This window comes from Microcebus murinus, chromosome 16, assembly GCF_040939455.1.
Source record: "Microcebus murinus isolate Inina chromosome 16, M.murinus_Inina_mat1.0, whole genome shotgun sequence".
Lineage (NCBI taxonomy): Eukaryota > Metazoa > Chordata > Mammalia > Primates > Cheirogaleidae > Microcebus > Microcebus murinus.
This window is the reverse complement of record NC_134119.1, coordinates 35,054,482-35,067,708: the sequence shown is the minus strand read 5'-3', so window position 1 is coordinate 35,067,708 and position 13,227 is coordinate 35,054,482. Positions and strand designations below refer to the sequence as shown.

Here is a 13,227-nt window from a genome sequence, read left to right as displayed (position 1 = left end):
CTCTCCAGGTGATTAAAAAATTAAGCTCACATCTAAGCATCTAGATATCATTCCAATCTAGTTGGACAAATTACTCACAGATTCAATACACTGTTAGTATTTATGCATAAAAATATAAATGTACCCACAAACTCACAGAACCCATAAAATAACTGCCCAAGGTAGAGCACATCATTGAATAGGATGCTTTGCTGATAAATGTTTTACTTGGCAGGGCAGAAAATAAAAATGTTTCCTTACTCTTGCTTAAAATTTGTGACTGAAGAATCTAACAAGATATAGTAAGGTAAACAGGTTTTAACATGAAGGCAGACTCTCCTCTGGGTTGCCATCTAATGCATACCCTATCACCTTCCTTTCCACAGTACAATAATTGACTTACTGTACATCTATGCCTTTGGACTGTGAGCTCTGAGGCACTGTCCACATCTTTTTTGACTTTTGTATCACCAGCACATGGTACAAAATCCAGAAATGTCTCCTAACTACCCATTACCACCATTTGTAAAATCTAATAAACTATCTAAAATCTAACTACTAAAAGCTATATAGCTAAATTTTAAAAATTTGTTTTCTTTTTCTTAGCTTTTTAGACTAATACCCTATCATACTTAAGCACATAAAAAATCAGGAAGATAAAAATTTTAATTTGTTTGTTTTATAAATTGGAACATTAAAGTTATTCTATGAAACAGTGAATTTCGAAAACAACAAATATGGCTTACCATAATCCCGCAGGAGAGCCTGAGCAGGTCTTTCACTGTCGGGAGTTGTGGGCTCTGTGCTTCCACCACTTGCTGAACTAATACCACTATTAGTGCGACTATGACTCTTCAGGTTGTTTTCTCCACCACCCTAGTCAGTGAAAATGAGTCAAATATTTGAGCATAGTTTACAAGTATAAACAGAAGTCAGTCATCAAAAATCATGCTGATAAAATGGATGGTGCCAACTAAATCACACAAACGGATACACAGATAATAACTGACAAAGGACTAAAACTGCTGTGGTATTTCTGCACAGACACCATCTACTGGAGGATATGAAGGGTTTCAAGGCTATAGATGCCCATACCGGGGTCTTGTTCGCCACAAAGGGCCAGCCCAGGACCTTTTCATCTTCACTAGACTTCAGTAGCTAATGACTTTGCGTCCTTGAAGAAAATACCCTAGTGCCTCCCAAGCAAAACTTCAGAACAGGGATACAATCTTAAAAAACACAAATAGGCTGGGTGTGGTGGCTCATGCCTGTAATCCTAGCACTTTGGGAAGACAAGATGGGAGGATTGCTTGAAGCCAGTTCAAGACCAGCCTGGGCAACATAGTGAGACCCTGTCTCTACAAATAATAATAATAATAATAAAACAAGACAACACAAATAAAAAAAACAGCAACTTTCAAATGTAATTATATCATAAAACACATGCAATAAAATATTAAGGTTAGTATGAAGATTAACTCCTATTATGTACAGGGGCTAATAAACTACCGTTAAAGACTTTATTTTTTTTTTTACCACAGAAACACAATTTATTATATTCAGATCAGTAAATTATTATTCACCATCTACTGAGACATGAAATTAATGTCCTTAATAATAATTTGATCACCCACACTACATAGCTCACCCAGCTCACCCCAAAGTCCCCTATTAACTCCCCCACACTCCAGCCTCTACTCCTAGTATAGGGATCACATATTTTGAAGACAGAAACAGGGAGCACTGAAGTCTCTGGCAAGCTTTTTAAATTTAGAAGCACTGGTGCTTTGGGAGACCTGCAAACTTTGGTCTAGAGGGGCTAGAAAGAGATGATGGGATGGAAAAAAATTAACTACATGCGTGCTGGCTGGGGCTTTTCCTACATTATTCAAGCCAGTTCACCAGCAGAGCAAAACATGTAAGAGTTTTAAGTAGGAATAAAGACTAGATTGAGCTGGAGTTTCTCTCACACAGAATCTCTCAGGGACCTGATATACAGCTGGTAAGGCACTGAAAGGTAAGAAACCTCAAAATATATGCTATTTTAAAATAGAATCTGTCCAAATCAATGAGCTGGATTTACAAACAAAAGGACTTGAAAAAAAAATCACAAAGACAGACATTTTGGTATATAAGTTACATAAAATCCAAAATTGATGTTCTCTGACAGATTACATGTGGTATGCTTCTTACCATCTCCATTTGGCAACCAATGGCTTCTAAAAGTGCTGAATCTTGAACAATATTTAACATTGCCCCTGTAACAGCAAACCAAAAAAAGGCATTTAAAAAAAATATACAAGAACACTAAAATGGCTAAAATATCTTATATGATTAATAGAGATGGGAATATGATTTTGGCTGAGCATTCCTGAAATTCCCATAAAATTATAGTTGACTCTCAAATAACACAAGTTTGAATTGCACATACACAGATTGTTTTTCAAGAAACATATTAGAAAATTTTTTGAAGATTTGTGACAATTTGAAAAAACATGGAGACAAACTGAGTAGCGTAAAAAATCGAAAAATTGAGAAAGCTAGGTTATGTCATGAATGCATAAAATATATGTAGGTACTAGTTTATTTTATCATTTGGAACCATAAAATATACCCAGATCTATTGTAAAAAGTTAGAATTTATCAAAACGTATGCATACACAGACCAGACATGGTGCCATTCAGGCAAGAGAAATGTAAACAAATGGTAAAGATGCAGTATTAAGTCATAAAATTAGCTGTAGTACATACTGTACTACTGTAATAATTCCATAGCCACCTCCTGTTGCTGTTGCTATTTCAGTGAGCCCAAGTGTTGCAAGTATCCACTTAAACCTATTTGATGGCTAATCATCTCCACGTAAGCAGTTTGTCTCTCCAGCAAATTGCGTATCACAGTTAAAAGTGATCTCTTGCAGTTCTCATCTATTTTTCAATTGTTTAGTGCAATGCCATAAACCTTGACTAACATCATGGGAGCTATATGCAGTGCCACTAGTGATGCTAGAAGTGCTCCCATGAAGCAGAGAAAGGTCATGACATTACAAAAAAGTTGAATTGCTTTGAATGTACTGTAGATTGAGATCCGTAGCTACCGTTGCCTGCCATTTCAGAGAGATGATTCACCTTATAAACAGAAAATGTAAACTTACAGTATCAATAAATACAGTAAAGTATTAAAAATGTATTTTCTCCTTATGATTTTCTTAATAACATTTTCTTTTCTCCAGCTTACTTTATTGTGACATTATAATATATAATATATAACATACAAAAGGTGCTAATTGTCTGTTTATATTATTGTAAGGCTTCCAGTCAACTGTAGGCTATTAGTAGTGAAGTTTTTGGGGAGTCAAAAGTCATATGCACATTTTCTACTGTTCAGGATGTAGCATGACTAACCCCCATGGTGTTCAAGGATCAACTGTACTAATAAATGCATTGATCGGTCAAAAAAGATACTCTTTAAAAATTCCCTAATTCTGATCTGCCCTCAAAGTTTTATAATCACATTTTTCTAAAATAAATGTGGTGGTCAAACTTTGCTTTATATAAAAACATGCCCATTATCAGATATTTTTTAACTGGTATAAAAGACCAGGCCGGGCACGGTGGCTCATGCCTGTAATCCTAGCACTCTGGGAGGCCGAGGCGGGCGGATTGCTCAAGGTCAGGAGTTCGAAACCAGCCTGAGCAAGAGCAAGACCCCGTCTCTACTATAAATAGAAAGAAATTAATTGCCCAACTAATATATATATAGACAAAATTAGCCAGGCATGGTGGTGCATGCCTGTAGTCCCAGCTACTCGGGAGGCTGAGGCAGAAGGATCGCTTGAGCCCAGAAGTTTGAGGTTGCTGTGAGCTAGGTTGATGCCACGGCACTCACTCTAGCCTGGGCAACAAAGTAAGACTCTGTCTCAAAAAAAAAAAAAAAAAGACCAGATATAAGCATCTTAATTTCAGGAATAATACAAACTAAGGAAAATATTATGGAATACTTTTAAAACTAAGCTCTGGTCTTTTAAAAATAAAACAAAAATAACAAAATAAAAATCATAGCTATACCTATCTGATCATATTGCTTTTTAGAATGGCTAAAGCCACACAGTCTGGGGCTTGCCAATGTCTGCACATTCTGAAAGCAAGCAACATTTATTTATTATCAAGAATCCATAGCCCTGGAAAGGGTAGGACAGAAACAAGATGGTGAGCCTAGCACATTGCTTCTCATCCCATGCTCTTGCCCACTGTGGATAAAGATAGAAAGAGCTTTGCCAACCTATCGCAAGAGTGACAACTGACTCTTCCTTGTACATTAAGAGCTCTTCAGAACAAGGGCAAAGCAAAACTAAATACTCCATCAGCTGCAGAAACTATCTAATTTCAAGTGAAAATACGTTATTTGAATAACCTAAACCACTCTAACTTAGAGGACCTCTCATATCAAAACATTCCTCCTCCCTCTGTATTCAAAATGTATCCGAAATAGTGTTGATGCCACGGGTGGACTTTGGCTCCAACCCTTGGTCAGACTGACCACACTAACTTCAGAAGGTCTCTAAAAACCCAGCCTAAACAAGAACATATCTATACCTCATAATTGAGAATGTAAGAGCAAAAGTCTACAGTTATGAATCTAGAAAAATCATACCCAGAATTAAATTAATGGCATTTGAGACTGATGAGACTCTACAAAACTTTTTATCCAGCTACAGACAACTCCAGTCACTTACTAATTAGGTGACTCTGGAGAAATGTAGGCAGTTATGACCTACCTCTTCAGGATCTGTCTGTTTTTTAAAGGTCTTTTAGAACCATCTCAAGGATTGTGTTCCTGCTGGAAGGACGTGTGCCCTACCGCTTCTGGGGCTATAAGAACTTAAATGGAATGTGTGATCCCACCTTTCAACAAATAAGAATCTAAGGCCAGGCACAGTGGCTCACGCCTATAATCCTAGCACTCTGGGAGGCTGAGGTGGGTGGATTGCTCGAGGTCAGGAGTTCAAAACCAGCCTGAGCAAGAGCGAGACCCCGTCTCTACTATAAATAGAAAGAAATTAATTGGCCAACTAATATATATATATATATAAAATTAGCCAGGCATGGTGGCACATGCCTGTAGTCCCAGCTACTCGGGAGGCTGAAGCAGAAGGATTACTTGAGCCCAGGAGTTTGAGGTTGCTGTGAGCTAGGCTGACGCCATGGCACTCACTATAACCTGGGCAACAAGTGAGACTCTGTCTCAAAAAAATAAAATAAAAATAAGAATCTAAGATACTAAGCAGTAGCCCAATCTTGGTCTTGCTAATAAGAGGAAAATGGAAGCCTATAGCTACTGCCAAGGTCAAGGCACATTCAGGGATCAACTGCTCCAGAAGCAGAAGTTCTATCTGCCACCCAGGTTTTGTTGGCTGGGATAGTATTTGCATTCACTTGGTTTTGTGGGGACCCCAGTTAGTTGGCTGAGGAAAGCCTGGCTTTCTGAGAGCTACCACTGTCAAGGGTGGTGATCTCAATATCCAGGATTGAACTTCAGTGGTGCCGAGATGCAGAAGCAACAACTAAAAACCCCTTGCTTTCTAATATAGTAAATTGCTGGTTATCCAATTTGAACATGGATTGGGGGAAGAGCCTCTTTGTTCATCAGAGTCTCTCTTATGATGTTTAAGGGAGATAACACTGTCCTTAGTACTAACAATAGGTTTAGGTTTGTTAGTCAATCAACAAATACTTTATATTTTTTTTAAATATATCAAAGGGGGGAGTAAAACATTTAAGCAAACAAGATAATTTCAGGCACTATGCTGTGAAAAAATGATGAAATGAGATCATCTTAAGCAGAGTCTGTTAGGGAATGTCTCTCTAAGAAGATGACAAAAGCTAAGCAAAAATCAAGGAAAGAACATTCTAGCAGGAGGAATAGTAAATAAGGCTCCGAAGAAGTTATCACGAGCTGGATGTCAAAATGAATGAGAGGGAAAAAAAGACGTGAGTATGAATGGAGCACAGAGAACTAAGAGAAAAGTACAGACAAGTCCTGAGAGGTAGTCAGACATAAGATAACGTTTGAATGTGGTCTCCATAGATCAATGTAAAGAAAGTGGATTTTATTCTAAGTGTAATGGGAAGCCAATGGCATGAAGACTGACTGGAATTATTTAAGTTATCCTTTTCAGAACAATCATTCTAGCCTAAGTGGGTAGGATATACTCTAGAGGGGCAAGAAAGGAGTGAGATGGTAAGGCTGATCAGGATGTCTTTTGGAAGCAGAACTGACAGAACTTAGGGGTAGATTTCGACATGGGGTATAATGGAAAGGGAAAAATCAAAGACAGATGAGTTTTAGGTTCTTGCCTGATCAATTAGGTATACAAGACAATGCCACTTACCAAGATGAAGAATCAGATTGGCGGGGAGCAGATTTATGGAAGGGATGTGGAAGGCAGGCAAGTTAGGTTTGAGTTGCCTTTTAGATACCTAAGTAGAGACTGCCTACTGTCAAATAGGCGTTAGCTAGCAACTCAAGTTGAGATGGAGATGTTTAGGCTAAAGAATATTCAGCCATGAAATTTGAAGCCATGAAATTGATGACACCACCTAGGATAACAGGGGCAAGAAAAGAGCTTGGGAGCTTCTAATACCAACATATCTGGTAGGAGAGAAAAGCTAGCAAGAACACGGAGAAAGGCCAGGTACGGCAGCTGACACCGCTAATCCTAGAACTCTGGGAGGCAAAGGCAGGAGGATTGTTTGAGCTCAGGAGTTTGAGAACAGCTTGAGCAACAGCGAGACCCCATCTCTACTAAAAATAGAAAAATTAGATAGGTGCTGTGGCACACATCTGTAGTCCCAGCTACTCAGGAGGCTGAGGCAGAGGATCACTTGAGTTCATGAGTTTGAGGTTGCAGTGAGCTATGATGACACCAGTGCACTCTAGCCTGGGTGACAGAGCAAGACTCTCTCTCACAAAAAAACAAAAAGAAAACACAGAGAAGGAGGAATCAGTGAGATAAAATCAGGCTAATATGGTATGATGGGAGCCTCTAGAAAAAAAGTGTTAAAAGAAGGAGATAGTGGTCAACCAAATCAAGTGCTGCTAAGAGGCCAAGATGACAGTAGTTCTGGCAAGATGGAGATCACTGGTAACCCTGATATGAGTTGATTCAGTGGTATGGTGGAGACAAAAGCCCTATGAGCTGAAGAGAATGGTAGGCAAGAAGTAGTGAAAGTGAGTATATAAAACTCAAATAGTCTTGATTTAAAGGGTAGCAGAGAATGAAGACAACAGGGTAGTAACGTAAGGCAGCCAGGGAGGGTATATTTTAAGAGAGTAATATTGAGGCATATTTTTATGCCACTATAAATAATCTATTAAAGAGGGAGAAATTGATCAGATAGGAAAGAAGAGTGATGTCCTTGAGAAGCCAAGGAGGATTTAGGGTACAAGTGGAGCAACACTAAAACAAGCTGAGGCTACTTAATATCTTCATCTCCTCCTTCTTCCACCTTTGCTCTCTTCATTCTGGCTACACTGGCCTTTACTGTTCCTCAAACACATTCCTGCTTCAGGTTCTTTGCTACTGCTTTTTCCTCTGTCTGATATACTTTCATTCCCTTTATCTGCATGGCTCACTCTCTCACCTTCTTGGTGAGCTCTGCCATAGCATTCTATTTAAAACTGAACAGCCCCTTCCTCTCTGCCACATCTCTCTCTCTCTCTCTCTCTCACACACACACACACACATACACACACACACACACACACACACACACACACACACACACACACACCCTTACCTTCTCTGTTTCCTTTCCCCGCTTTTTCTCCTCCATATAACACACTAGTTACCTTATTTATCAGTTGCTCCTTGCCCTCACCAGAATGACTTTTTGTCTATTTTGTTCCCTGCTGTATCCCAGAGTATAGGATAGTGTCTGGCACACAACACATAACAGAACCCAAATATTGTTGAATGAAATAAGAAGAAAGAGCAAACTACAGGTAGGTTATAGATAGCTGGTAGAAATGATGGGAAGATGAGATGATTCTCATCTAATGTATTTTTTCTATGAAATATAGAGCAGGATTATTAGCTAAGTGGAAGAAAGAAGCAGGCTTAGGAGAAACAAGGTGAGAGAAACAGAACTGTGAATTCACTAGAGAAGTGTAGTAAAACCCTGTCAGTGAGTTAAGTGCCACCAGAGATTTATAGGCATAAATCAGAAAAGCCTATTCAGCCCTGGTGTGTGATTTTTTTTTTCTCCAGCACTATTCAACCATTTAGGTGTGAGTGTGGAATAAATGGACAGCTAAGTTTAAGCAAAGAAGGGGTTTAAAAGTGTTCAGGGATGGGGAAGGGGTGTCCAATTGTTGCCAATGGTAGTACATTATTGGCAATGGTAGTACATTATTGGAACTTATTAACATTAGTGTCACTAAAGTTGGTATATAACCCCCTACCACTAAATTTGACAGGCTTAAACAAAACAAAAAAAAGTGTTAAGGGAAATTGAATCTAGGTAAGGAGGGAAGAGGAGATGTGACAGACAGGGAAAAAGACACAGGGTCAATGGATTAAAGGTTAAAGCAGGAGTTGGTTGCCCTTTTTGTTTTTTCTCTCTCAACCCTGAAGATATTCAATGTGATATGCATCAACACTGCATTTTGCTATCTCGTGAGGACTTTGTGAGGGTATCTGAATCTCTGCAATGAGACTTGCTCAAGGGTAAGAATCATGCCACTCATTTCTCTAATATCCCCCCCAGAGTACCTGTACCTAGGACCATGCCCTTGGCTTTGATGAAAAGGCAGAAGTATGACAAGAGATGGTTACAGTAATCAAGTTGAGAAGTGATGAGGACCTAAAATATAGCAGTGGCCATGATGAAGAGGAGACATTTAAGACAGAGAATCCGTATGATTAGGAGACAAATGAGAAACAATAAGGAAAGAGGGGAGACACACAACAACAGCTACTTCACAACTTCTTGTCAGGGTTCTGACGTGGCTTCCAGAATTATATTCAACTCTAATTTTTTTTACATGTAAGTAACAGGCAGGAGGAAGAGGAAGAGGCAGAAGTAAAGGGGGAGGAAATGAAGGGGAAAGAAGAAAAGGAAGAATGGAAGAGGAAAAGGGAGGAGAAAAGAGGAGAAAAGGGGAGAAAGGGAGGAGGGAGAGGGAAAGAAAAGCAAAAAGCACAAATAAAATGACCAACCAAGACAACTATAACACTTGAATTCCCGCATCTCACTCCTTTAAATTTTTCTTTACATTAAAAAGCAAATGAACTCTGTCTCTGATTAAGAACAGTAAATAGAGCTGCACTGGGCTTAGGCTCCTGTCACTGATCGCCACTTTCTCAGCATGCCTGTGGCCAACAGCACACGGGTTTTCACTTACAAAAAATGTGTGAACACAAACCTAGTATCATTTGGGTGTTGTTTGGGTCCGTTTCCGTTTGCAAGGCACCTATTAGTATATTCACAAGTCTCAACTTCAGGGATAGAAAAGTTATTGGTTTATCATAAGAAGAGCTGTCATCATTACTAAACTTTCCTTCCAGGACCACCTACGGAAAAAACAAATAATATTGAATATCAATGCTTGTGGGTCACTATGCCTACATGGGATCAGCTATAGCAAACAGATCAGTCTAACGAGCAAGGCTTTCAGTGTAATATTCATCACTGTGCTAAATTTGTCACTGACTCATTCAACACATTTTATCAGATATCACTAGCCTGTAACACTTGAAATGGTAGGCCAAGGCTACCATTGTCAGTCTGCCAATGCTGGCAGACTGACAGAAAAAAATAACACAACAAATCAACTTTGTTAATTCACTTGAAGTAACTTGAGTTTCTTAAAAAACAGCTCCCATTCCATTTTTAAAATATAATTTGACTTAAATTATCACACATAACAGAATATAAAAAACTTTAATAAAATATTACCTCTGATTTGACTGTGCCAAAATGATGAGGGAGGGGCAACAAAGAAAGTAGGATATTAATGGAAGATCTTCTCAATTCTGTTGGATTTACATAGCTTTTGAATTTTGAGAGTTCTCTGCCAAAAAATAAAAAGCTATTAGTATTTTTTAACTAAAGGACATTTTCAGCTATTGCCAAATTTATATTATGCCAATTTCTCACAATCTAAGCATTGTGTGTGTGTGAATTTCTATATTAAAATGTTACTGAATTAAACTAGAATTTGATTGATCTATTTCTTTATTTAAAATGTAAGGCCTCCTCAACAAAGGAAGAACCTCTGGGCTGGAGTTGCTCTTACCCCTCTAGAACAGGCCAGAAAAGATTCAACAAGCCCACAGACAAATCAGAACTGAAGGAGTTCAGGGATAAGGCGGGTGCGGACAGTCTACATTCACTTAATGTGGCCTGAGTCCCCTTGGACTATGACGACAACTGGACAGGATACATTAGGAAAGTGGGGAGGAAGGACAAAAACAGACCCGGCCACACCAGACAACTGATAACAGTAGAGAATGATAGCTTACCTGTCAGGCAAAATGGTTTCAAGAGCTGAAATAAAGTAAGGAACCACAACATCAATCCCTTTCAAGTCACAGCAGAACAAAGGAGGGGAGTTTAGAATAACGCTGGCCAAGACAGGATGGCACACATAATCATTTATCTGCAAACCTTGAATTAAAAGCATGTAAAATCTAGGAAAGCAAGAAAAAAATTTTAAACAAACTGCTTATCAAGAGTTTTCATAATTATTATTTTCTACAAAATCATCTGAAAGTCTATTTCCACTCTTTACTATTTCTATCCTTTAGAAAGTATTACTAGAATTAAAACAATTCTGATTCACATACACTAAAAAACAAATCCTCTTTCATAATGAAAAAAAAAGTATTCATGTCTATTACACCTTCTTAAAGCTTAAGCCTTGCAACTCGAAGTTATAGTTGCCTGCAAATGAGGCAACCAGAACAAAACGAAACAAATGGCTGCGGTACTTATCAATAAACTGGAGGAATTACTGAATTGAATTCCATGGCAGTAAAATTTCATAGTAATTCATAATTACTAGGGAAAAAAGTGTATTTACATCCCTCACTGCTACTAAGACCATTTGGAATATGTCCCCCATGGTCTCCCTCCTGAGAAACGTACCCCCACCACAAGGGGTGAGCTCTGGCACCCTTACGTGACCCACCCTCACAACTGTAACTGGCTAAACCAGAGACAGATGCAAGGTTAATCCAATACTTTCCCAGGAAATTAGGATTCAGAGATGCTAATTGGCCCTGCCTCAAGGCCACATGTCAGCCTCCTGATCCCCAAGTTCAGCCCCTTGGCCAAATCCTTTATTAAAAGGATTTGTTCTGCAAAATTTGAATTCGGTCAAAAGGCTGCACTCAAGGATCCAGAAGGCCGCATGTGGCCCCAAGACCGCAGGTTCCTCAACCCTGACCTAGACCAAGGCCATGAGAATTGGGAATTTAGAAGCATATTACAGTATAAGAAAATGATTTGCAGAGAAGAAAAGAAGGAAGCAGTTCTGGGAGACCATGAAGACAGAGAAACAGAAAGGAGGGAAGTTGTTTTGATCCTTGAGCACTTTCTATTCCTCGGTTCCTGCTCTTCAATGAGGACTGCTACACTTCTTGACCTTAGAATTCATTAAATATCACTAGCCTCTCATAACTCATTATCCTTTTGCTTAAGTCCAATTGAGAGGGTTTCTGTTGCTTCAAGTCAAGAGTCTGTGGTTAAGATACCCTTGCCTAGTTCCCTATATATATCATTCTTTTTCACATCTATAAGCTTCTGCACTTGGTTCCCTCTGACAGAGTCAGTCCTCTCTCCTGAGAACCTTGTAGGTATGCAGATACCTAAATGGTCTTGCTAATATTAACCTCACTTCAGCAGATGTGTGAATGATTAGTTAAGGGGGGCAAAGGGGAAGAAAAATAGGAGGTTATTATTAGTTAATTTAGGCAAAAGTAACAAAGTCTAAAGTGTCATGGTGGGGACAGAGTGGAAAGAGATCAGAAAGAGAGTTAAGTGGCACATAGGCAGGAGGACGTGGTTAATTGACTAGAGAGACAAAGGGAGAGGAGTCTAAAATGACTCCTAGCTTTTGGCCTGAGCAACTGAATGGATGGCAGAGTCATTCACAAAGATGGCTGATGCCAGAGATTTGGATAAGATGACACCACCCAACTACCTAAGGCAGTCTAAATACTACCCACCCTTTGTAAGTTTAGCATAATCATGCAGGCCTCCATAACTCTTTTTTGAATCCCCTGGGGTAAGTGTGTGGTGCTTCTTCTCTGAACATCCACAGCACTTTATCTGCGCCTCTCTCCCATCAACTTCCTATTCCTATTGGATCATTGTTTACTTGTGTGCACTGCTCTGCTCACTGCAGAAAATAAGCTCCTTGAAGGCAGGATTATTTCTGGACTGTCTACGTGCCTAATACTATACTAAAAATTTATCAACAAATTATCATGGTCCTTCCAAATCTCTCCATAACTAATAAAATTCAAGTAAGATGGAATAAATAACACTTCTAAAATAAAAAGAGTCTTAGGAATCTTCACCTAATCTGATGAGGCAGGTAAAATGGAAAAATTCAAGCAAATTTCAATTACTTACAGATACATTTGTAGGTATTTCAGACCAACATTTACTTATCAGTTCAGTCTACTAAGCCATGCTACAATAGTTTCACTATCAAAACTATATAAATGGAAAAACAAACGAAAAATTCTAAGACCTGGATAAATAAGCTGGCAGAATCTCTTCTCCAGTCTTCTTGCTACAAAAAATCCTACACAGTGTCCCACAAGCCTCAGCTCTTCCTGCTTCATAGTTATCAGGAAATTCACTTGCATCAAACATAGGATTGGAAACCATGGTGTCTGTGGACATTTGTGACCCTTTCCGTCGAAACTCCATGCTAGCTTGTGTTGTAATGGCTGGGGAGAGAAAAGGAGTGTTTTATTATATTTGTCAATATGCCAAATAGGCTCATGGGACCCTGGACACAAAGATCAAATGTTGGTGTCATTAAATAGCTACTTGAATCCAATAATGCTTTTATTTAGCAACTATGTCTTAATGTTTTTAAAAAGGGCTCTCTGAAATCTTCTTTGAAAATGAGTAACAATTAATTTACAGTGGCACTGTCAGTTTAACAGATTCTACCAGAAGCAATTTTCAACTGAATTTTTGATAAGAGACATTTGCATATATCTGTATTTA

At 38.7% G+C, this 13,227-nt stretch overlaps 1 protein-coding gene across 5 annotated transcripts in view; it reads right to left on the bottom strand.

Annotated features, from left to right (window-relative positions):
- RALGAPB (Ral GTPase activating protein non-catalytic subunit beta) overlaps nucleotides 1-13,227 on the bottom strand; it is a 103,153-nt gene that overhangs the window by 45,999 nt on the left and 43,927 nt on the right. For all 5 annotated transcript variants that reach the window (XM_012755001.3, XM_012755003.3, XM_012755005.3 and 2 more), the window contains 6 exons: nucleotides 12,740-12,941; nucleotides 10,503-10,670; nucleotides 9,937-10,051; nucleotides 9,404-9,551; nucleotides 2,173-2,237; nucleotides 726-855 (listed from right to left, as the gene is read on the bottom strand). In XM_012755001.3, the coding sequence (XP_012610455.1) occupies nucleotides 726-855; nucleotides 2,173-2,237; nucleotides 9,404-9,551; nucleotides 9,937-10,051; nucleotides 10,503-10,670; nucleotides 12,740-12,941 (828 nt within the window). The remainder of the gene's footprint in view (nucleotides 1-725; nucleotides 856-2,172; nucleotides 2,238-9,403; nucleotides 9,552-9,936; nucleotides 10,052-10,502; nucleotides 10,671-12,739; nucleotides 12,942-13,227) is intronic.